Source organism: Myxine glutinosa, chromosome 8 (assembly GCF_964187855.1).
Source record: "Myxine glutinosa chromosome 8, kmMyxGlut1.1, whole genome shotgun sequence".
Taxonomy (NCBI): Eukaryota; Metazoa; Chordata; class Myxini; order Myxiniformes; family Myxinidae; genus Myxine; species Myxine glutinosa.
This window is the reverse complement of record NC_136268.1, coordinates 68,497,751-68,522,707: the sequence shown is the minus strand read 5'-3', so window position 1 is coordinate 68,522,707 and position 24,957 is coordinate 68,497,751. Positions and strand designations below refer to the sequence as shown.

The following is a 24,957-nucleotide window of genomic DNA, read 5'->3' as shown; positions in this document are numbered from 1 at the left end:
GAAATGTCTGAAGTGGATGAATGCCACCACAACGGAAGTGACGAATCTGTAACAACGATCACGATCATCACGATCATAGTGTATCGATCACGATTTGAAACACGATGGAATAATATTTACCGATATGAACAGTGATGTGGCTTTTATTGAAATTCGAAAGATACTGTTTAGATTTTGATGATTTGCGTGTGATATGATTCAACGGATGTTTATATGAATCGTTTAAAAAAAAACCCAAAAAACACCTTAAATTTCTGATATTTTGCCTTTTAATTTGGGCCCCCCAATTGGAGCCCCACCCATAGGGCGGGTACCGTTGCTAGTATATATGAATATCTATATATATAAAACACAGTTTGTGTGTGTGTGTGTGTGTGTAATGTTACCGATAGACTCCTAAACAGAGAGGCTCACATGCTTGATATTTGGCACAGACATGGCCATTGGGCCTGGGAAGAACATGGCCTACCTCAAAATATTTGACGAGATCCATATTTTTTATTCATATTTATCTCAGCGCATTTCAGCGAGGAATATTATGCACGGAATCTGAGCCGGTGGCAGAGCAGCGCGCTGATTCGCTCAGAGCGATCACGTGATGTTCCTTGCCGCCATAAACTCACAGTTAAGCGTTCGCACGTAATTCAGAGCGAAAAGCGATTGCGTTTTTTCACATTTCAGCGAGGAACATTGCTATTCACACCACATAGGTTTTTTTTTCTTTCATCTTTAGATCCATATTTTTTTTCAGCGAGGAATATTATACACAGAATCTGAGCCGGTGGCAGAGCAGCGTGCTAATTCGCTCAGAGCGATCACATGATGTTCCTTGCCGCCATAAACTCACAGCAAGTAGCATAGATTTTAGCATGATTTAGCATAGATAGTAGCATGTTTCACAGAGATTTTTTTTCAGCGAGGAATATACACGGAATCTGAGCCGGTGGCAGAGCAGCGCGCTGATTCGCTCAGAGCGATCACGTGATGTTCCATCCCCGCTGCCAGACCATTGAACATAAAAACACAGTTTGTGTGTGTGTAATATAATGTTACCTCCCCTCCCCTCCCCCCTCCATCCTCCCCTCCCCTCCCCCCTCCATACTCCCCTTCCCCCTCCCCTCCCCCCCTCCATACCTCCCCTTCCCCCTCCACCCTACCCCCTCCCCTTTCCCCCTCCCCTTCCCCCCTTCCCCACTTACCCTCCCCCTCCCCCCTCCGCCTCCCTCCCCCCTCTTCCTCCCCCTCCCCTCCCCCCTCCTCCTCCCCTTCCCCCACCTCCCCCTCCCTCCCCCCTCTCCCCCTCCCCCTCCCCCCTCTCCCCCCTCCATCCTCCCCTCCCCCCCTCCATCCTCCCCTTCCCCCACTTCCCCTCCCCCTTCTCCCTCCCCTTCCCCCTCCCCTCCCCCCTCCATCCTCCCCTTCCCCCTCCACCCTACCCATCCCTTCCCCCTACACCCTCCCCTTCCCCCCTTCCCCTCCCCCTTCCCACCCTTACCTCCCCCTTCCCCCACCTCCCCCCTCCCCTCAGCCTCCTCCCCCCTCCCCTCCTCTCCCCTCCCCCTCCTCTCCCCTCCCTCCCCCTTCCCCTCCCCTCCCCCCTCTTCTCCCCTCCCCCCCTCTCCTCCCCTCCCCTCCCCCTCCCCCTCCCCCTCCCCCTCCCCCTCCCCTCCCCCGCCAGGCAATGCCGGGTACTTCTGCTAGTATATGTATATATGAATATACAGTGCATTCAGAAAGTATTCAGACCCCTTCACTTTTTTCACATTTTGTTATGTTGCAGCCTTATGCTAAAATCGTTTAAATTCATTTTTTCCCTCATCAATCTACACTCAATACCCCATAATAACAGAGAAAACAGGATTTTAGAAAGTTTTGCAAATTTATTAAAAAGAAAAAACTGAAATATCACATTTACATAAGTATTCATAACTTTTGCTATGACACTTGAAATTTCGCTCAGGTGCCTCCCATTTCTCTTGATCATCTTTGAGATGTTTCTACACCTTGCTTGGAGTCCACCTGTGGTAAATTCAATTGATTGGACATGATTTGGAAAGGCACACACCTGTCTGTATAAGGTCTCACAGCTGACAATGCATATCAGAGCAAAAACCAAGCCATGAGGTTGAAGGAACTGCCTGCAGAGCTCAGAGACAGGATTGTGCCGTGGCACAGATTTTGGGAAGCCTACAAAAAAAAATTCTGCTGCATTGAAGGTTCCCAAGAGCACAGTGGCCCTCCATAATTCTTAAATGGAAGAAGTTTGAAACAACCAGGACTCTTCCTAGAGCTGGCCGCCTGGCCAAACTGAGCAATCGGGGGAGAAGGACCTTGGTAAGAGAGGTGACCAAGAACCCGTTGGTCACTCTGGCTGAGCTCCAGAGATCCTGTGTGGAGATGGGAGAAACTTCCAGAAGGACAACCGTCACTGCAACACTCCACTGATCTGGGCTTTATGGCAGAGTGGCCAGACGGAAGCCAAACAGTTCAATCTTGGTTTCATCAGACCACAGAATCCTGTTTCTCACAGTTTGAGAGTCCTTTGGTGCTTTTTTTGCAAACTCCAAGCGAGCTTTCATGTGTCTTTCACTGAGGAGAGGCTTCCTCATCATTGTAACATTGCATCACATTGCTTTCATGTGTCTTTCCTTCCTCATTGTAAAAAATCAACACAATCATGAAAAGCCTCAAAAGGGAGCAGTAGGGAGGGTGTGTGCAAGGACAATTGGGAATTATATGGGGGCAAGCAATCATTATTAGACAAGGATGAAGTATCCAAGGCGTCATGTTGAACAGCAAGCAACAAGTGCCATTCCCTTTACTGGCGCTTTCTTCGACGTCCATCCTGTAAAGTATTTCTTCACACACATAAGCACAAAGGCTTTCATTAGTGCCCCCCATATTACTACCCCAATGATCACCGCAAGTGCGGTCAGCAACCATTTAACATCGTGCCTGTCCATCCTTTTGAACCAATCTGCGATCCATCTGACGTTCCAAGAGTTTTCACGCGAGACGCGATCAATAGTTAGCGCGTGACTTGTCTTTCTTAGTCGTACTATCGCAGCTGACACACCCTCGGACAGATAAAACTATCATTTGTATCCCAGCATTGCTGGTCTGGGGAAATTTCATGCATAACCAGCACGCAGTCCTGTTCTGAATTGTCGCCACCTCTCTGGCTACTTTCCAATATGTGTTCTCCTTGTTTCTCACTTGGGCTTCATCCTGGGGGTATGGTTTGAGTACGATTTCGAAGTTTGCTTTTAATTGGCCATCTATAATTCCTCTTTTCAACCATCCTTTACACCTAAGCTTCATGAACATGCCTTCTTCCAAGTGTGTGCACATTGGGATCCTTAATTCGGGAGACCCCCATTTGTATCCCGGCTGTTCTTGCACATGGAGAGTGGTTACCCCCCCCCCCCCCACCCCTCAATATGATTGTGCATGAACCTTTTTCAATACCTGTTTGAACCTACTTCCATTCAATGACGCTTCCCAAGTTACGGTTCTCCACACACTATCACGGCCCCATTTGGATTTTTCACAGAAACATGGTGGTGATATTTCCTGGTCCAGCGTTACGGTGAGTTGCCATGGCAACAATTTTTCCCAGATGCCCCCCTTTATGCCCCCCCTTTCAGCACTACCAATGGATGATCCGTCGCCCCTGACCCATGTCACTGTTGCTATCAGAAGCAACATTCCTGTGGCTGACAACGTCATTACTGTGTTGTAGTGTCTGGTGCTTTGATGGCCAACTTACAGTGCGTGGCGTGGATCCAAGAAGGCTTAACCTTGCAGAAGACTGCGGTAGTCAGCAATACCTGGAATGGCCCCGTCCACCTTGGTTCTAGGGCATTCTTGCGGGTGAAGTGCTTCACGAGCACCTGGTCGTCAGCTTGAAAGTCGTGGATGGCGTAGTCTGTTGGTTCGGGCACAATCTCTTGGATCAATAAATTGCACAAAATTGTTGCATCCAACAGAAACCATTATTTCAACGATTATTTTAAACAAACCAATTTTCTCTAATCCACCCTGCCCCCGCCCGGGTCCCACTCTCAGCATATCATGCACCTGTTCCCTGCACCTGCTTTGGCCTCTGGCTGTCTTATATTGTCTTACATTTTGTAGGGATCCATGGCGTTTCTCACCAATCCTCTCACCAATCCTCTCACCAATTAAAACCACATTTCCAAGCTGGCCTCCAAAGCCAGTCGCCGACTGGGCATCCTCCGTCGTGCGAAGTCCTTCCTAGGCACACCTGAGCTCCTCACCACATACAAGGCTTTCATCCGCAGCTCAATGGAATACTGTTCTCCCCTATGGGCTGGTGCTCCTGCCTCACACCTGGCTCGGCTTCACGCTGTTGAATCCAAAGCTTTCAGAATCATTGGAATCTCCCGCGATGAAGCTATCTCTGAGGGCCTTTCACTCACTCACCGCAGGCAGGTAGGTGGTCTTTCTGTCTTCTACCGACTCCTCTCCGGCCTTGCTCCCCCAGCTCTCTCTGTGCTCTGTCCCCCAAATATTCCTACAGGTCGCACAAGATCTGCCAGCCACCCTCTGATGGTTAAACTGCCGAAATCTCGGCTCTCTGCTCACCTTCACTCTTTCATTCCTCTTTTCTCCCGCCTCTGGAACAAACTCCCACACTCACTTCAATCACACTCCTCCCTCCAGATCTTCAAAACAGCTGTTCACCACCATCTCTTATCTTCCCCCATCCAAAACCTTGATCTTTTCTACCCCCACTAATTCACCCCAGATCCACCTTGTTTGTAATTCCAACTTCTTTCCTGGAAGTCTTGGCAGTGTCCATATGTTTTATACCTCTCCCACCCCCCCCCCCGCTTCCCATGCCTCCCCCCCCAAAGCCCTCTCCCTCCCACAGTTCTCTCGATGTCTCCATGTCTCTCGGTCCCTGCTCTCAAATGTTGTGTTTGTGTCCTTCCCCCTCTCTCCCCATCTTGTCTACCGCTCCCGATGTTATTTGTTTTGTGTGTCTGTTTGTCTTTCTGTGTGATTAATGTTCGCTCTTTCACGAGCCTCGATCTTGTATACAAAAAAAAAAAAAAAAAAAAAAAAAAAATATCGGAAAATGAGTTGTTACAAAAATAGTAATTAAGTCCAATCCTGGGTCTCTCCACTTCAATCCTCCAGAGTTGCCCAATATCTACTATGAATCCCAATATCTACGACAATCCCCATATCTATCTATAGATATTATCCCAATAATTCCCAATATCCCAATATTAATATCCCAATATCTATTACAATATCTACCAATGACCTAGAATGGCACTCGGTGGTTGGCCACATCACTCAATGGTGAAGAATCACTTCAACAAAAATTAAATAATTCTCACATCCGAATCCAATCGTCTGTCCCCGTGAAACACTTGCACTGCACTTGCACACTTGCACACTTGCAAACACTTACAAACATTTGCACTGGTCCTCTCATCAATCATCATCATCAATCATTGCCTTGAAACCACCGTTGCCTCCCTTTTTTATTTATTTATTTATTTATTATAAATAAACCAAATAAAAATAACCTGGTCCGTTTATCAAAAACAAAAATAGTTCTCATATGTATTACTGTCGTCAAGACTCACTGTTTGTCTGAGTGCAGGTGTCCTGTTTACTCCCTCCTCTTGCTCCAAAAAGGTGACCCGACAGACGAGCAGAGCAGACAGACAGACAAATGAACATACTGGGTGAATACATAGCCATCCATCCTATTTAACTCGGCGCACATGACGTCAGACAAAGCAACCCTCTACAATTCATAAACATTGTCATTTTGACAATCACACAAGGTGCCACTCACATTTCCATCATGTCGGCAGTACAGTCACTCAGATTTGAAAGACACCGTCTGACAACTATTCATCTTTTTGGTAATACGCCTCAATATCAAAACAAGGCCTCCACCACGAATAATACCACCATCTACAACAACAATTCCTCCCCCGCTGCCATTCCATTCTCAACCACATTTCCAGCGAAGATCACAACCCACCGATATCACAATTTAAATGCGAACCGCTTGCTAGGCCATGGGGCATAGGGCTAAAATGTGCTCAATTTGACAATTTCGTGCAACAACGCAGGGGATTACTTAAAATTGCTATAGATGGGTTGGGGATGTGCTCCTGAACAAGAAACAGCATGTCCCCAGACACCAGGGGTGCTCATTAATTTTTAACGCGCACTTGATGAAAATGCAAGTAAATATATATTCATCAACTATACGTTACTGCATTTTCTTTTATTTCTGGATAGTTTGAGGAGTAAAATGAAAAAAATTGATTGTGATATTGTTTCTAGACCTCCTTTTCACTAAAATACACCAATAAACATGATATTTTTGTATCTAGATAGTCATAGCGATAAGTTGAAAATGAATCCAATCTGAAAATATGGTCCGCCGCAGCTGAAACACATGTTGTGCCGCAAATAAATCATTTTTATTTTACTTTTTTTAAATTAACTTCTCACTTCTACCTTCTATGATCAGTTCATCTTCTTTGATTTGAAGAATGGCAATGAGTGGCAGTTGACGGCTGACTCCTTTTACTTTTTAGAAGATTCATTTTCAACTTATTTATTTAAAACAGTACAACATGTATACATTACGCATGTCATGGAAAGTGCTTGCATGATTAACAGTGTTTAAGAGTACTGTTACTTTTGCTTCGTTTCCATGTTCAATACATAATGTATACATGCCAGGATAAGGCAGACAGACATAAATAATTGAGACAATCAAATTTGTTTATGATATCCATTACATTATAATTTACATCATTGTTCAATTTACAGCTTTCAAGTTTGAGAAATTTGTACTATTAACTATATTCACAGGTATAAGGTCGAAATCATGAACACAGGACTTTCATTTAAAAAATGATTGTACTTAAGAATAAATTAATTTTATTCCTAGGAGGGGCCAGCTTCGCAAATTATGCAGAAGATATTTGTGCACTTGACCTAAAAGACACTTTAAAAATGAAGATTGATAAATTCATATGACCTCAAAAAAAGGAACTTCACCTCAATATTCTTCTTCATCAGAACCAGCTCCTTCCTCTGGCTCAGCAACTGGTTCATCGGATACAATTTCACCATTCTCGCATCCAGTGCATCTACAGAGTTCTGTACATTGCATACCAAGCTCACTGCAGCATGTTACGTCAGCCACTGACTGCACGTCATCTTTGAGTGCACGCTTACATTTTCCCTTCTTGCAGCTACAGTGTACTAGCTCCAGGATGTCATCAGGAGCAGGTGGAAGACTACACCAGTCCACTTCCAGAGAAGGTGTTCCATCAATCTCTTCAACTTTCCATCCTGATTCACTGGGAGCTGGAATTTCTGGCAGCTGTTCTAGGCAACGACGAAATATACCAGCTTGGTAATTAGCACGCATGATGTGTTTGATGAGAGAATCTCTGTTTGGTGGAAGGGATTCTCCAGCATGGACACCAAGTCGAAACTTATCATATCTGGCCTCGTTGACGGTTTCTGCTTTCTCCTGCCCATATACATGGCAAGCAAATCGCTCCAGTCTAGCAATTAGGTCATCTGATGGAGTGAATGACACCCCAAGCTCTTGAAAGGTTTCTTTGTACTTGTCATACTTAATCATTAGCTTGTAAGGTGTGACTTTCCCTTTTCCTCTGAAGGCGCTAACTGAGTCGCAACCAGTAAACGGGTGAAATCCCACAAGCGCAGATGTTACATCAGTTCCCAGCTGGCTCTGTAGAGATGTCATATCAAGAGTTCGTACCTTATCTTTGACACCGGTGTGAAACAGTAGAGGCACAGTAAACTGATGAGCACAACCTAAACTAATTATGAAGACATCAGTGTCCTGGCATTTGATGACAATTGCTGGTGAATGCGTTCTATGCGCTGTGTCAGTTTCTTGTAGCCTTTTCTGTGCATAATCGGCATGCAAGAGGATTCTGGTGTCCGCTTCCTCATGACTGCAACGAAGCTCTGGAATTACTTCTGAGACTACCATGCCATTCTCAATCCCGAGGGCATGACATAGCTCTCCATGTGCGATGTACACCTTCACATTTCTGTAAGAGTCAGGAGGGCACTGTTGCCAAACATGTAGAAGATACTCCACGAATGCTTCCTTGTTCTCACTGGCACTGAGGACCTTCTTCCATTGGATTGGTCGCTTCTGGTTGGTGTTGTCCACCTGAATCCGTATAATCTGAACTCCTGTAGCAGCACGCCGCTTTCTTTCTGCATTCTTGATGCTCATTCTTGGGTAAGTGTCAGTGACAAAATGAATCTCTTTGGAATTCTGATGTACTGCTAGCTTCACCACTTTATCAAACAAATCTTTTGCTAACAGATGAAAGGTAGCTGGTGCAGATGAACGCAATGCCTGTAGCATAGCCATACCATCTATGATCCAAACACTTTCTTGTGGAATGCTGTCCACAATCACTGTTGGCTCAGCAGATTTCTGCAGATGGTGCATGATTGAAGCCTTGTCTGTCTTCACTAAAGTTCCTAGTTCTGTTGCTATAGGTAATGGCAGCGGACCAAGGCAGTAGGTCATCATGTGGCGTAAATCAACTTTACGCACCTTGGAAATAAATATCAGTCTTGCAAAAAGTTTTCTGTCTGCTTTCAAGGTGATAGTTTTCCCCTTCACTGTAGTTGTGGTTGTCTTTTTTGCCGTCTCAAACGTAGCAAGCTTCATTCGCTTTATTGGATCGAAGAAAGAGTCGTCCACATGTTATTTTTTTTAATTGTCGATAGCTCCGACGTCTTCAAGGATTTCTCGGGAACTGTTAAAAACAAAGTGGGGTTTTTTTTCCGCCACCAAGACGGCAAAGTGTTTTTCATATCTAATGTATTTCATTGATATTCAGTTGTTGTTTTTCTACTCAGATCAGTGAGTAAATTTTCTTTTTTGCCTCAATACAATAGTCGGTGACGTTTTTTTTCTTCAAAAAACTTCCATGTCCCCCCCCCCCCCAAGAATCTACTGGTGCATCCCTTGTTATACATTTGTACACGCTTTGCTAGTAAAAATATTAATGACCATGACCACCGCGCAAAAAAACAACAACAAAACAAAAATACAAAATAAAAATAAACTCAACATGTGTTTATTGTTTATAATTATAGAGTTTAAAATTTTGCAAACATGTCTTTTTTAGTAACAAATATCAAATCATGGTTTTTTTAACAACTTCTCCGACAAGGTAAACATACTTTTTATTACCATCATTTACAGGACAGTAAGAAGTACCTACCGTACAATTTAGTAAAAATGTGTAGTCTACATGTACAAAATTATTTCTTAATTCTTTGTGGATCCTAAAAACTGTAATGAGGTGTGACATGAGCCTGATGACATAAACCACAATATCCCCACATATCATGATACTATTACTAAAGTAAAAGAGCATGCTTGCAATAGTACGATTTGTATTATAAATTGTAGTCTTGAAATAGATAAACAAAATCATAAAATGTACATTTCATCATGCATGACTTGCTGAGTCTGCTGTACATTTGTCAATTGAATTTGAAGATACTACTCTTCTAAGGCCAACTCCAAATCTTCCGGAACTTGTTACTAACTTGCTTGAATCAAGCATGATGATTTATTTGATCATGATATATGGCAATGTAATGTGAATTCTATCATCACGATCAGATTCTATCATCATGATCATGTCTATGTTTGCAGAACAATTGAAACTTTTGGCTAAACTTAAAGCTTACTAAAAAAATTACTACATAATCATATTAACTTACCATGAGATGTCGATGTTTCGGTCTTTTTCTCCTTCAGCCTGTTCACTTTACTGATGTCACAAAAGCGACGTGAACAATCATAATGGTAGCCAATGTTGGGATTTTCTGGTTTGGCTTCAATGCAGGATTGTGTATCGGCAAAATCAAGCCCCAGCTTTACCGCACAGTCGGCCAGTAAATCGCGTTCTTTACAGTCATAGAGAAACCATTTACTCGCAAATTCAACAAAGCGGGCCCAGTTTTTATCATTGAATTGAATGAAATTGCTTTTAGTTTTATGGACAACATGCATCACGCAAAATTTGGACGAAAATTGAACAGGTTTTCCTGTCACTGCCGAAGCAATGGGCGTCGCCATCTTGGTTTGTCAGCTACCGAACGGAGCTTAGTATGAGCTGCGTGATTGGCCAATTATGGCACCTGATGTATCTGGAGCGCTCATTCGCTGAATTTATCACGTGAACAACCTTGTCCGCGAATTTTAAACCTGATTTTTTTATCGAAATTCTTTCTTTATTTGTATTTTAATGTGCAGGTATATTTATTGGGGACATTATTATATCGAATGGAACGAATATTTTGCTGATTTTCATGAATAAATCAAGTAATCCCCATTCCTGTTGCACGAAAAAGTGGATTTTAATGGTATGCCCCATGGCCTATGCCCGCATCACACCACTTCACAGCCCTTCTTGGGGGCATGCTCCACCATGCAGCCCGATCTCTACTTGGTGCGCATCTCCTTCACCAAACACCCCACACATCACTCCAACTCGGCCCCCAAATGCCACACGACAAAAAACCTCACCCTCCGACACTGTCCGCAACGCAAGCCGCTGCGCCCCGCAACAGCACCTCCATGATACACGCTCCCGCAGCCCCATTCACATTTCATTGACACGGCGCAAGCCACAACAATACCGACAGTTGAAAACTGAAAACCCGACAGTCAGATGGATGTTAAACCCACACATCTCCCTTCTCAAATCGTCAAATATCAAATACTTCACCTTACCCGCCTGTGGGGCAACTTACCAAGCATTATCTGCCTTCAGAACAAATGCATTTTCATAACTATACCACCATCACTTGCAAATCTCCAACCTCCATGCAATGTCCTCTCACATGCATGTTTCAATCACAAAGCACCTTAGTACGTACATTCCTGCAGCCTCATTCACATAGTACGTACGCACTCACGCCGGTTGAACCACGCCTCCGGAGGGCGACTCGGCATCTACGCTGACCCGCCCTCCACGTCTCTCCACGCACCTCCTGCCGCATCAAAACACGGCTCTCCCATTCACAACCACACCATTGCATGCTCACCACAATCTTCGCAGCACCACCAGCAGACGCACTCGCAAAGCCTCTGTCAGGCGCATCAAAACAGAAGCACCACACACCTCCGAGATGCACCGCGCACCCTCCAACTGTCATCCCAAATCTCATCTGTTTAACATAAATAAGCCAGAGTTTCATCATGGACGCTTACTGCACACTGAAACTCAATTCAAAGCACACTGTACTCAACGCCCCGCAACAGTGGTTTCTTAAATGAAAACAACATAATTTTTGGACTCAGTTATTTCCGTCTTTCCTGACTCTAAATCTTCTTCTTCCACAAAAAATCAACTCTATTTCAGACAAATAAATTTTTTTGGCCATTCAATATCGTACCTAATTGAGTAGAGAGGAACTTCTGCGCAGCACGTATTTGTTCGCGCCTCCTCACCTCCAGGCTCGACCAACCCCGGACCACGATGGTCGGAGTCACAGCGCCGTCTGGAGAAACGGACGTCTCATTCTCCCAGTCTCGTTCACTTCCATCTCCTCCGCACCCCAAACCGAGTGCAGTGTTGCCTTTCGCAACCTGTACATGCGTGTTTCCCCAATCTGCCAATCTTCTGCTCCTCTCGAATGTCCCAGCCAATCCACCTCGAACAGTGGGCGAGTTCTTGCCGGCATTCTCCACGCTCACCACCACGGGCACAATGCCAGCTTGCATGTTTCCTCCTCGCGTGGCAGCTCCACGCGTCGAACAATCTCTCCCCTCTGAGCCCTTCATTTTGGTTGTTCACGAAGGTGCGGCCATTCGACAGCTAGTTGCATCATTTTCTCGACTGCTGGTTGCTCACTAGTCGCTCCGATTCCCAAATCTTATTATATCACTAGCAGAAGTACCCGGCATTTCCGGGGGAGGGGAGGGGAGGGGAAAGAGGAGGGGAACGGGGGAAGGGGAGGAGAGGGGGGGAGGGGAGAAGAGGGGGGGGGGGAAGTACCCGGCATTCCGTGTATAAACGTGAGGGGGGAGGGGGAGGAGGGGGAGGAGAGGGGGGAGGGGGAGGGGGGAGGGGAAGGGGGCAGGGGGAGGGGGAGGGGAAGGGGAGGGGGAAAAGGGAGGGGGAGGGGAGAAGGGGAGGGGGTAGGGTGGAGGAGGGGAGGATGGAGGGGGGAGGGGGAAGGGGGGGAGGGAAGGGGAGGGGAGGGAAGGGGAGGGCCAGTCAACAATGACGTTGCAGTTCTCATGGTCGGAGAGCAGCACAACAATCGCGACATCGTCCTGAATCTTCGCAACAGCACGAAGCGGATTTTGGAGACTCACCGATCCTGTGACGCCCTCCAGTACGGCGTTGCCGGGTGGGGGAAGGGAGACCCGTACATTCCCAACCCATACATTCGCCCTCTCGACTCAAACTCACTCGGACAAAAGCCTCGCACAAATTACAACGTGAAAGCCCAATGGCCATGTCTATGCCACAAATCAAGTACGTGAGCGAGTTGGCGCACTGAATTGAAAATATATAGAACGCTCATACTCCGTGAAAAGTGAAGCCAACTGGCGGCGGGGATGGAACATCACGTGATCGCTCTGAGCGAATCAGCGCGCTGCTCTGCCACCGGTCAGAATCCGTGTATAATATTCCTCGCTGAAAAAAAAATCTATGTGAAACATGCTACTATCTATGCTAAATCATGCTAAATCATGCTAAACTAGCCGAAACCCATGGAACATCCACGGAAGGGAGGATGTGGTGTATGGATAGAGTGTACCATTATGGATGGCATAGGGGATTTGCTTGTCCGAGTAAGAGTTAGGAAGAAAGATCAATTTTCACTTGTGCAAAAATGCTACTCACAATTACATCGCCTGTGCGTCGGCCTGTGATTGAGCCAGATAGTTGGCCTGTGAGTCAACTTCCTTTCCAATGTCTGCAAGAATTGAAATACTGATTGTGAATGTGTAAAATTATATGAAAGAGGAACATGCATATCAATAGACGATGCCATCGAAAAGGAGAGCAGCTGTCAATAGAAAAGGATGTCTGACATCAATTTGACATTATTGCACAGGAAATGACAAACAAAGAAACAGTTCATTTCCATCGGGTAATATTATGATGAGAGATCAGCCGATACCTTTATTATGTCCATCAGCATCCATGGCACTTAGAAAAAAAACGCAGCATCAGCCAGCCGCAGCCAACTATCACGTACCGTCTCGAAGTCAATGCCATCCTTTTATCTCTTTGTATACATGTACAACTCACTGATCGCAACGTCACTCATTTAACTTTATTAAATGACGATAAAGACGTGAAACCCGTGGAACATCCACGGAAGGATATCGTTCGTCTGTTTTCAGCTCGTTATCTTTAAGCTTCCTTACGTCTCGCCACCTGCTACACCTCTCTGAGTTACGAGGATTTATGCAACGCACCCCGAGTATCGCAACGTCACTCCATTTAACTTTATTAAAATGACGATAAAGACGTTTCCTTATACTGTATATCCCAATTTCAAATGTTCAAGGGAATAAAAAAGCTTCCTTATGTCTAGCCACCTGCTACACCTCTCTGAGTTACGAGGATTTATGCAACGCACCCCGAGTATCGCAACGTCACTCCATTTAACTTTATTAAAATGACGATAAAGACGTTTCCTTATATATCCTAATTTCAAATGTTCAAGGGAATAAAAAAGCTTCCTTACGTCGCGCCACCTGCTACACCTCTCTGAGTTACGAGGATTTATGCAACGCACCCCGAGTATCGCACGTCACTCCATTTAACTTTATTAAAATGACGATAAAGACGTTTCCTTATATATCCTAATTTAAAATGTTCAAGGGAATAAAAAGACCATTTGGTTCACACCACCCATCACACCACTCGACTGTCCAATCAGCGGACGGCTCGCATCGCCTTCGCCCAGCAGACGCCAACACGATGGTGTCGTAAGATGGCGTCGTATCGGCCGATAATCGGATGCTTTTGGGGCCCAAAGTCGGCGAATTCAGATTTTTCGAGTATGGCTGTACGTGATAAACAAAGAGCGCGGTTCGTAGATGGAAAATGCATTAGTGCCGTGGGCATCGGGTCACTGGGTGCGGCGTAAAAGGGATAACAAAGTCGAGTCCTTACGCTATTATTATATAGATGCTAATCATGCTAAAACCTATGCTACTTGCTGTGAGTTTATGGCGGCAAGGAACATCACGTGATCGCGTCACGAACATCATTCATGATCACGTCATCACGTGATCGTGATCGTCATCAATGAGCGCGAATGAGCGAATCAGCGCGCTGCTCTGCCACCGATTCAGATTCCGTGTATAATATTCCTTGCTGAAAAAAAATCTATGTGAAACATGCTACTATCATGCTAAATGCTAATCATGCTAAAATCTATGCTACTTGCTGTGAGTTTATGGCGGCAAGGAACATCACGTGATCGCTCTGAGCGAATCAGCGCGCTGCTCTGCCACCGGCTCAGATTCCGTGTATAATATTCCTCGCTGAAATGCGCTGAGGTAAAAATATGGTAAAAATATATTATGAAATAAATTTTTAGGTCGGCCATGTTCTTCCCATGCTCAATGGCCATGTCTGTGCCAAATATCAAGTACGTGAGCCTCTCCGTTTAGGAGTCTATCGGTAACATCACACACACACACACACACACACACACACACACACACACACACACACACACACACACACACACACACACACACACACACACACACAAACTGTGTTTTATATATATAGATAATTAATCATATTAATCATATTTATCATATTAATCATATTGTCGCTCCGACCGCTCGAGTCATTTCCGGGCGCAATACACCGTAATTAATTCGTATCCTTTTATCCAACGCGTTTCGCGATCCTCTGCGGGCTCACGCACGATCAAGATTTGCATTTACAGTGCATGACGTCACGCATTGCCTTTTGCCTGGGTCAGACCAGACCAGTTGATTACAGGGCTATCGATCAATATATTCGTTTGAAATGGACTGACCGGACTTCGAGCATATCTAATTATCGTTCTCTACATTAATTCACCGTGAAGCTTAAAACCGATCGTAACTCGCATTTTACAATGTATTAATCCCACGTGACCTAACATCGTCATTTCCAAACTCCATGCCACGGTGCTGCGAGATGATATTTGCAAAACTTCACACCGATACACATCCACATTGCATAATTTATGCAGACAATACAAGAAGTCCTTGATCAATCATACACGATATGATGACAATATGATGATACATGATACATGATACATGATACATGACACATCTCACAGGAAGACTGAATCGACCAAGCACATATGTCCATAAGTCGGCCAAGCACACACATCCACTCCAGGTGTGCGGCACGTCATCTAAGTCGTCACCTGCTGCATGCACAACGCCTATCCGACCTCCAACATGTCTCCGACAACATACATTACAGCATAAATTCATGCGCACCTGTCTCTTTGTACAATCTTGTCCAACAATCCTCATCCATTCATGTTCCTCTCGCACCATTCAAAGGAATGGGGGTTTGAGTATGGGATGACAGGGGGGGAGCGGGGGGATTTGGGGAGCAGGGGATTTGGGGGGGGGGGGGGTTGGAATCCTAATATATTAGCAGCATTTGTCGCTTCACTGCTTCGTATCCTGTGCTTTAACTCAATTTAGTTTCAGCACTATCCTGACCCTGGTCTCTATCTGACTTGACCTTGTAGTTGCCACTACCCTAACTGCGCTTCATCCTTCCTTCTGGCCATTTACCTCGGGTTCTTCGTTAGCTCAGCCTATGCTTTCCCTGGTCATGCAACAGCATACCCCATCCTGTCTCTAGGCTGTCCTTCCTGGGAAGATCTTGGTCTACAGGCGTCGCCCTGCGTCCGCCTGGCCTCACGTTCCCCCCTCCTTTGCTAACCGTAACCTTACCCTTGGTAGATAAATAAATTCGTTACTCCGGGTCAATTGCCCGTACTTACAATTTGTTCGTGGCCCAAGCTCAGACGGCGAAGGAGGGATGGACCACACCCAGGGTGAAGAGCGGAGCACGTAATTTGGGATCAGCGCAAAGGCTCACTTTAATCAAATCAGCGCGAAGTAAAGCGAGAGCATATATGTTTAAGCAAAACATAATTTGAATTTAGCAAAACACAATTAAAAGATACAATCTCCACGTGTGTGTGTGTGTGTGTGTGTGTGTGTGTGTGTGTGTGTGTGTGTGTGTGTGTGTGTGTGTGTGTGTGTGTGTGTGTGTGTGTGTGTGTGTGTGTGTGTGTGTGTGTGTGTGTGTGTGTGTGTGTGTGTGTGTGTGTTTTTAATAGGCCTCTTTGACATCCTCATTTCAGCACACAGCTCATGATGCTGAGTTACAATTGGCTTAAATCCCATTTGCTATCTTTTGTCCATTGCCTAATAATGCCTTTTATGTTTAATGTAAAAGCACATTTTTGTCTCCTCATGGCCTTTTGCATATTATGTGTGCAAGCTCCTACATGAGCCTTAGTTCACTGTTCAAAAAAGGAAATCGTAATTCCAACTCACCCAGCATATTATGTGGTTCTGGCAATGAGGAATTGCTCTACGTGTGATATCTCAAAGCTGTTATATTGGAGATATGTCAGGAAACCATGGAAGGTCTCACAAACCATTTGCTTGGATGAAAAGATCTCACAGGCACAGCTTGGTTAGAATTTAGAAAAAAACGGACCTCGGTTGTCTATGACACCATTCATTGTAAAAATGACATGTCAGAAGGTTCCATTACTGACCATTCTTGTGCTGCGGTGCTGCTGCCAAGTACCTACCTTTTTCCCTGGTGTCTCCAGACCCTTAAACCATTCTCCTAATATTTCTAGAATCCAGGTTAAAATGGAATGTAGAAACATTACATTAGTCCATCTTTCTTAAATTCGACATTTTTTTTTCTTTGACCTCTTTATAGTCTCACTTGCCATTGCTTTGTTATCAAAATGGCTATGGGTTGTAACTTAAGTCAAAAGTGAGATGAACACATCAATATAACAGACACCTCACACTAATACTCTAAAGTCTAAACGATGACAAATTGTAGGATTGTATTGTATCTGGAACGTCCACTATTATATTAACCACAGTTACTTGCATGAATCAATTTTGAACTTGCCCATAGCTCAATGAAATTCATCTTTCAGGTTGAGATGTACTTTATCAAGCTGTTGGCATGTTTGGCATCACAACAACTGATCTGTATTTAAAGGGTTGTAGCATGTTTGGAGGGAGTCCCAAAAGAAAAAGAAACCTATACAAATGAGCCATATGCAACCCTGATTCATATTTAAAGGGACGAATCTGCCCAGTTTTGATACACCATAAACACACACAACATCCGGTATCAACGATCATTCATCAGGACAATATAGAAACATGGATTATGCTAGGCCATAGAACGTGTCTCCATTTTGCTCATCCATTTTCCCTCTGTCCATTATTGCAAGTCCCAGGCTCTTCTGGTTCACTACGGCATGATTGATACAAAGGCATAGTGCACTCATTGACCTACTCATCGATGATATAGCATTAGTGTCCCTGTACTAAGCAACAATGGCGGATGTGCACAAGTGCACATTCGTCATTTGCATGGAAGAATATTGAGAAGAGATCCACTTGTTTTCAGTGCACATCACAACATCTGAAATAGTAGCATTTTAATTTAGGAATGTGGTAATTGAGTAATTTAAGGGTATAATTTCGATTCCCAAAAGGCCTGTTTGTGTTTCAGTTGTACTATCCCCATTAACAGGGGGGTAAGTCGGTGCTGCCATAAGAACAATTATTCTTGCCTTTGATGCTTTTACAACTATTTTTTTTATAGGATGACGGTATCAATGATGTTCTTGAGGCGCTGCAAATGGACAAACAATTTCCTGAGAGGCGTCTGCGGGGTGTTCTGGAGGAGCTGAGTGCTGGCTGCAGGTGCAAAAGTGGACATTGATACAAATTATTACAGAATTGATTAAATGCTCAAGTGACATGATTCTGAGTTGGCAAATGCAAATGCATGATGCAAAGTCAAATCCATATCAACTTTGACATGTATGTCCTTGCCCTGTGCAGCCGTTTCTTGTCTGCAGTGAGTAAAGAAGTGGGACAGGCTGGTCGTACGAGGTTGGACAGAGAGAAACTGAAGAGTAATATCCAGACTATGGTATGGACTTCAAGGTTAATGTACATATATAATCGGCTAATGCTGTCTGTCTGTCAATCTCACCCTGAAACATGGAAATGCTCCTAATACCCCGTTCTGACTTGAACGATTTTCTACGCGAATATGCTGTGCGACTACCAAATCGCACAGGGCGTACGGGAGTCACACGGCAGTCTGTTGATTATTCGCACAGCTTGTAGGGGTGTCGTGTGTAATCACTGGTAATTCGGACGGGTCGCATGCCCGTGTGAGTTTTTTCAACTGTTGAAAGTTTCCATACGGCTGTCGCACGTTTCGCATAGTTCGCATTGGTCGCATCGATTTTATTCGATTCGTGCGGATCGAACGGCGCTTGTATGGCGGACGCACGGCGCTCTGATTGGTTGTACGGCGGTTGTACCGCATGCGCATAGGTCGCACGCGAGTTGAACAAAAATCGCACGGCGCTTGTGCGGGACCCGTTGAGGTTGTACGGCAGTCGCACGGCAGTCGCACGCAACTTGAACTGGAAAAGTCACACGAGAGTTTAACGGCAGTCGCATGGCAGTTGTACAAGTGAGACTGCGTGGAAAAAAACAGGGAAATTCGTAAGGAAATCGCACGGCTGTACGATTTTTTTTTAGTCGCACCGCAGTTGTGCAAAAAATCGTTCAAGTGAGAACGGGCCTTATGAAATTTTTTTATGTAAAAGTGGATTTAAATGTATCCAAGCCAACAGGAAAATTATATATATATATTTTCAATCAGCCAAAAAAAAATTTGAATCTGGATGGTGTATAGGCAACAGACCGCTGCATCAATCGCTCCCAAAAAACGGGGTTTTTTTTTCTTTGCTGTGAAGAAAGATATATCCTTTCATTTTGACTCTTTCAACCAATGCAAGAATAAAAGGTTTCCTTTTTATTTTAGGCTTCCTTTTTTTATTTCCGGCTTCCTTTTTTCTTTTAGGCTTCCTTTCTCCTTTTAAGCTTCCTGTTTATTTCAGGATTCCTTTTTATTTTAGGCTTCCTTTTTTATTTTAGGCTTTCTTTTTCTTTTAGGCTTCCCTTTATTATTTTATGCTTCCTTTTTTAGTTTAGGCTTACTTTTTATTTTAGGCTTACTTTTTATTTTAGGCTTCCTTTTTTATTTTAGGCTTCCCTTTTTTGTCCCCCGTCGCACCGCGGAGCGAAAGGGGGACTATGGTTTTCCCCTCCGTGCGTGCGTACGTGCGTATGTGCGTGCATGCATGCGTAAGCGAAGGACCGCATTCGAGTTTGTTGTGTGGGTGCAACCCACGTCAAAATCCAAGATGGCCACCGCCATGTATGTCTGACGCCATGTATGTCTGAACCTTGTGAGTGGAATATTTTGAAAAATAAGCGAAGTACCAACTTCTAATCTGGTGTGTGGGTGTATCTAGGCATAAGGAAGATCACTTTTGAAAATTTGGTTGCCACGTCAAAATCCAAGATGGCCACCACCATGTATGTCTGAACCTTGTGAGCGGAATATCTTGCAAAATAAGCGAAGTACCAACTTCTAATCTGGTGTGTGGGTGTATTTAGGCATAAGGAAGAAGGCTTTTGAAAATTGGGTCGCCACGTCAAAATCCTAGATGGCCGCCACCATATATATGTCTGAACCTTGTGAGCGCAATATCTTGGAACACAAGCGAAGTACCAACGTCTAATCTAGTGTGTGGGTGTGTCTAGGCATAAGGAAGAATGCTATTGAAATTGGGTCGCCACGTCAAAATCCAAAATGGCCGCCACCATATATATGTCTGAACCTTGTGAGCGAAATATCTTAAAAAATAAACGAACTACTAACTTCTAATCTGGTGTGTGGGTGTATCTACGCATAAGGAAGAACGCTATTGAAAATTGGGTCGCCACGTCAAAATCCAAGATGGCCGCCGCCTTGTCTGAACCTTGTGAGCGGAATATCTTGAAAAATAAGCGAAGTACCAACTTCTAATCGGGTGTGTGGGTGTATCTACGCATAAGGAAGAATGCTATTGAAAATTGGGTCGCTATTGAAATATTCCGGAACGAAATATTCCGGAACGGAATTGGAAGAATGCTATTGGAAAAAAAAGATGGCCGCCTTGCGTCGCCACGTCAAAATCCAAGATGGCCACCGCCATGTATGTCTGAACCTTATGAGCGGAATATCTTGAAAAATAAGCGAAGTACCAACTTCTAATCTGGTGTGTGGGAGTACCGACACATAAGGAAGAACGCTATTGAAAATTGGGTCGCCACTTCAACATCCAAGATGGCCGCCGCCATGTATGTGTGAACCTTGTGAGTGGAATATCTTGAAAAATAAGCGAAGTACCAACTTCTAATCTGGTGTGTGGGTGTATCTAGGCATAAGAAGGAAAGCTATTGAAAATTGGGTCGCCACGTCAAAATCCAAGATGGCCGCCTTGCGTCTTCCACTTTAACTCGCATCACTTCACCGACCGGGGACCTCGGCGTAACGCTTGTTATGTCACATATTTACCACAGGCTTCTGCTGATATACATGGTTTTGATATGGTGTAGATGTAGCGTAGGCCTGGCAGGCTGGATGGCCACCTCCTGTGTCCAAGTTCCATGTGTATTCCTTGTGTATTATACATGAGAGGGATGTCAGAAACCCGGCATTGTAAAGGTGATTTATATGACTACATATGCCAGACGTCTCCCTAAACTGGACTGAGTTCCACTTTTGTTCCTCAAAATGTTTCCCACTGACAGCAGGAAAATATCAGACCGAAGTGGTCTACTGAGTGGTCATCTTAAAAGCTTTCATTTTCTATATTACCACATTATATTTTAGCAATGAAGTAAATCAAACTACCGGTATATTATTGTTTTTCTTTTTTATATTAATTTATTTTTTCAGTATGAAATGGCATCTTTAATTATGAGGATTTGTCTTGTCATATGGATGTTATAATTGTTATATTGTTGCATTAGACGAAAATATTGAATTGTAACGTGGTGTGGCCTCAACTGACCTGTCATGCTGGGCAGTCTTGCCCGGAGTGAAACCAAACGATCCAATTGGTTTGTTTTAAATAAATTCTATGAATAATGTTGCCTCCACATCATCATGCAAACCAACGTTTCTCTACCCCAGTTTTCCCACCAAGAAGACAGAGAAGCAAGACCATGAGCTGGGAGCAATAATTTAGCTTGTAAATAATTTCAAGTGTTTGTGCGTATGTTTGTGCATTTGTATGTTGTTCTTTCATTGTTGAACTGTGGAACCTAGAAGCCCAAAATTTTTGGTGTCGGTACTTCAGAATCTAGGCTATGTTTTAAGCTACCACAAGCTGGCCTCAAGCGCCGATTCGAGGCTACCAAAGGCTGCTATGAAGTATATATTGGGATGTGGGGTCAGGCAGTGCTGTCGCTGGTCTGCAGGGAAAAGGTAACCACCATGAGGCCAATAACTCCATACATTTTCAATTCACATTTGACAGAACCCCTACATGTATTTCTGCCATGCATTGCTGGGCACCTAGACCAATAGCATATAATAGAAGATTTTAATGAATATTTTACGCTTTATGTATGAAACTGTTGTGTAAAATAATATCTATTTTGCCATAAATCGTTTCACCGAGTCTTTTGTAAGCCTCCTCTTATTGGCCTAACAGGAGTTGATCAGACAAGAATCGCAGGCCCTGCGAAAGCAGGTGAAGAAAAAGAACATCCCTGAGCGTTTGAAGCAGGCCAAAGATTTTCTGGAAAAATTGTTCCTCATGTCATTTGAGGTGAGAGTCATAAGTGTAGATTGAAGGGTAAAACAGAATACGAGTCTTTGTGAACGTTACCGGTGGTGGTCTGCTTCAGCAGATAGCATAACCAAAGGATTTTATCAACTAAACATGGATAGGAGCATATGCAACCGCCGTGGGAAATGAGGTGCAGCTGACATTTTGAGCAATATATAGTCCTTTGAAAGATCAAATGAAAATTGGCGGTGGAATCTCATTTACCATGGCAGTTAACATGCTCTTATCACCTTTAAAATGATAGAATCCATTGAAGAAGGAAGGGTAGGTTAGGAAGATCAAAACATTTGTCCAAACATTGCAATGAATTTATTTATTTATTTATCTTTCACCAGTATGTTTTCCTCTCTCACTGCAGCCTCAGAACAGCATCCCAGATGTCTTTGTTTGGATGATAAGCAACGGAAACAAACGTGTGGCATACACCCGCATCCCGGCTAAGGATATCCTTTACTCGTTGGTCGATGAGGAGATTGGAAAAGATTGCGGAAAAATAAAGACTCTCTTCCTCAAGGTGTGATGCAAAATTCCCCTTTAGCTGGCTCATCGAGTATCTGAGTATGGTATAAGTAGTCTACGATAAATGTTAATTTTTTTTAATTTTCAAAAGTGGTAAACTAAGGCTGGGGAGGGTATGAAAATGTTTGCATGATATGGCAGGTACAGCACATTAGGCCCTGCCACAAATTGAACTTGCCCTTCCTTACTCATCACAGCTTCCTGGAAAGAAGACACAGGGTTCAAGTGGCTGGCACATGCAGGCCAAGCTCGAGGTATATTTCTGGTTTGGATTGTACAAGCAGCGCAGGGAGATGTTGAAGCGTATGACTTCTGGATACACCGAGAACAGAATGAATGATACGGTGGAGTTTCCCATGAACCTCTGCTTTAACTGTGAGTGAAAAGCCGAGTTTAATGCATATGATGGTATTAGTTTCGATCATTAAATGACTAACTTGAAAATGCGTTTCAATTTTAGCTTGACATTCTAGTTGCTTGTAAATGGAGCCTCATTGAGTGTCGTTGCGGTTTACGTGACTCCGCAGCTCTGAGGACGTTTCAGCTTCGAGCACACATCTACCAGGCTCGCAATCTCTTTGCGGCAGACAACAATGGTCTTTCCGACCCCTATGCTCAGGTCATCTTTTCGACTCATTGCAAGACCACTGAGGTCAGATTTCATAGCCATTCATGGATTCCTAGACACATATGTCACATCATATTTGTGTTATTACAACCAATGGTGGACAAGACGTGCTTCATGCCTACGTATAAACTACTGAGAAATTAATTTACCTTAAATATGCTAACCATAGTGCAATTTCCTTTGGTTTTTCATAAAGGGAGATTTCGTTTGAGTAATCCCTCGACTATATTCTCCCTTTTAAAACCCCATACAGCAAAAAATTCCGTTTTAATTGGAGCCTCTTTAACTGCGGCCAAATTCCAGCTGTGTAAGTGTGTTAGGCATACAGGGTTCATTGGGTTATTGCAATAAGTCTATTCTAGTGTGTAGCTGTTGCAGGCAACCCCATGAGAATCTAGGAATAGTGAACAATGAACATCCAGTGGAACATCAGATCAAATCAGATAAGATTATTTTTTTAGTAAATTTTGCCCATTTTAATGGCTGTTCTTTTACGATTCATGTATTCATATTGTGCAAACTGCTTCCCATAGCTTTACCCAAAGGATGCCCAAGGGGAAATAAGGAAATCATTCAGCAACAACAAATATAATGCAACACAGAGGAATTGCAGATACATTACTTTCCCATTCATAGATGTAATGTGTGCTCAAACCACTAATCAAATATGCCTGCATGAAAAGATCCAGCGGGAACAAAGGCTTTTATTCCATTCCAAAAGGCAAAGAAGGAATTTCAAATGATTCATTTGAAGGTACTTTGCACTGAATTTGTGTGATTAATCGGGGTCAGTATTTCAATAGCTGAACATACATGGGTGTCCTTGGACATTTCCTCATCAATCACGACTTTTTGATGACATCAATCACGACATCAATGACGAGAAGCTCAGTGAAGTCTCACCATGCATACTTTTGGGATAAGCTGTCTGCCTTCCAAATGCTTGTGGCCTTCATTGTCAGATGGTGGAGCTCAGTGAAAATCATGGGTTCGCGTTTGGGGTTTTTAGTGTGGATTGGATTTGAGGGAATTGAGGGCCAGGATGAAATGAATATCAGTATTTTCCTCGCTCTTTGGTGGTAAAATAAAGTTACGGGTTTGCTGGCCTGGCCTAGCCTGGCAGATAACTCCGCTGCAACAACAGCCACGGATGCCATCTGAGACGATTAATTTAGGCAGGGTCCTTGCGTCCAATTTCCACATTACCTTCCTGAAAAATTAATCACCCAGAAAGGGAACCATGCTCTCGACACCCTACTCCAATAAAATAATGGCCAAACAAAACTAAGTGGGACATCGGCTGACCTATGACCGTAGCGAAACAGCGGGGCAAAACTCCCATCCACTATTTAAACACTTGATCTAACCAATAATAAGCACATACTGTATTTACAAGCAATTCAATGTCACAAAAGAAGGTCTTACCCTAATACATGTAAGCCCCTTAGACAATCACCTTACCATGAAACTATAGAGATAGGTGCCTCATTTCCTCTGGGAAATTAAACAAGTAAGAGTGGGAGACAGAGAGATAAAGAAGGCAGGGCTTGTTGGGGCCCGTCGCTCACCCAATGTATACCTGCGAGATTGTGTGGTCCCAACGTAAAAAGGGGAAAGGGTAAGAAAGAGGAGAGGGTGATGGTGTAATGTGTCATGTGGGCAGAAATGCGGTGAATGCTTCATAATGCGTTAGAGGAAGTCGTGAATGCGAGTCAATACCCCTTCTCTGAGTGAGTCGAGGGAAAAAA

At 44.0% G+C, this 24,957-nt stretch overlaps 1 protein-coding gene across 4 annotated transcripts in view; it reads left to right on the top strand.

Moving 5' to 3' along the window:
* The window catches only part of LOC137432571 (otoferlin), a 258,417-nt gene that overhangs the window by 171,057 nt on the left and 62,403 nt on the right, over positions 1–24,957 (top strand). For all 4 annotated transcript variants that reach the window (XM_078783368.1, XM_068124613.2, XM_068124612.2 and 1 more), the window contains 6 exons: positions 17,958–18,058; positions 18,200–18,290; positions 21,925–22,041; positions 22,421–22,576; positions 22,779–22,956; positions 23,109–23,233. In XM_078783368.1, coding sequence (XP_078639494.1) covers positions 17,958–18,058; positions 18,200–18,290; positions 21,925–22,041; positions 22,421–22,576; positions 22,779–22,956; positions 23,109–23,233 — 768 coding nt within the window. The remainder of the gene's footprint in view (positions 1–17,957; positions 18,059–18,199; positions 18,291–21,924; positions 22,042–22,420; positions 22,577–22,778; positions 22,957–23,108; positions 23,234–24,957) is intronic.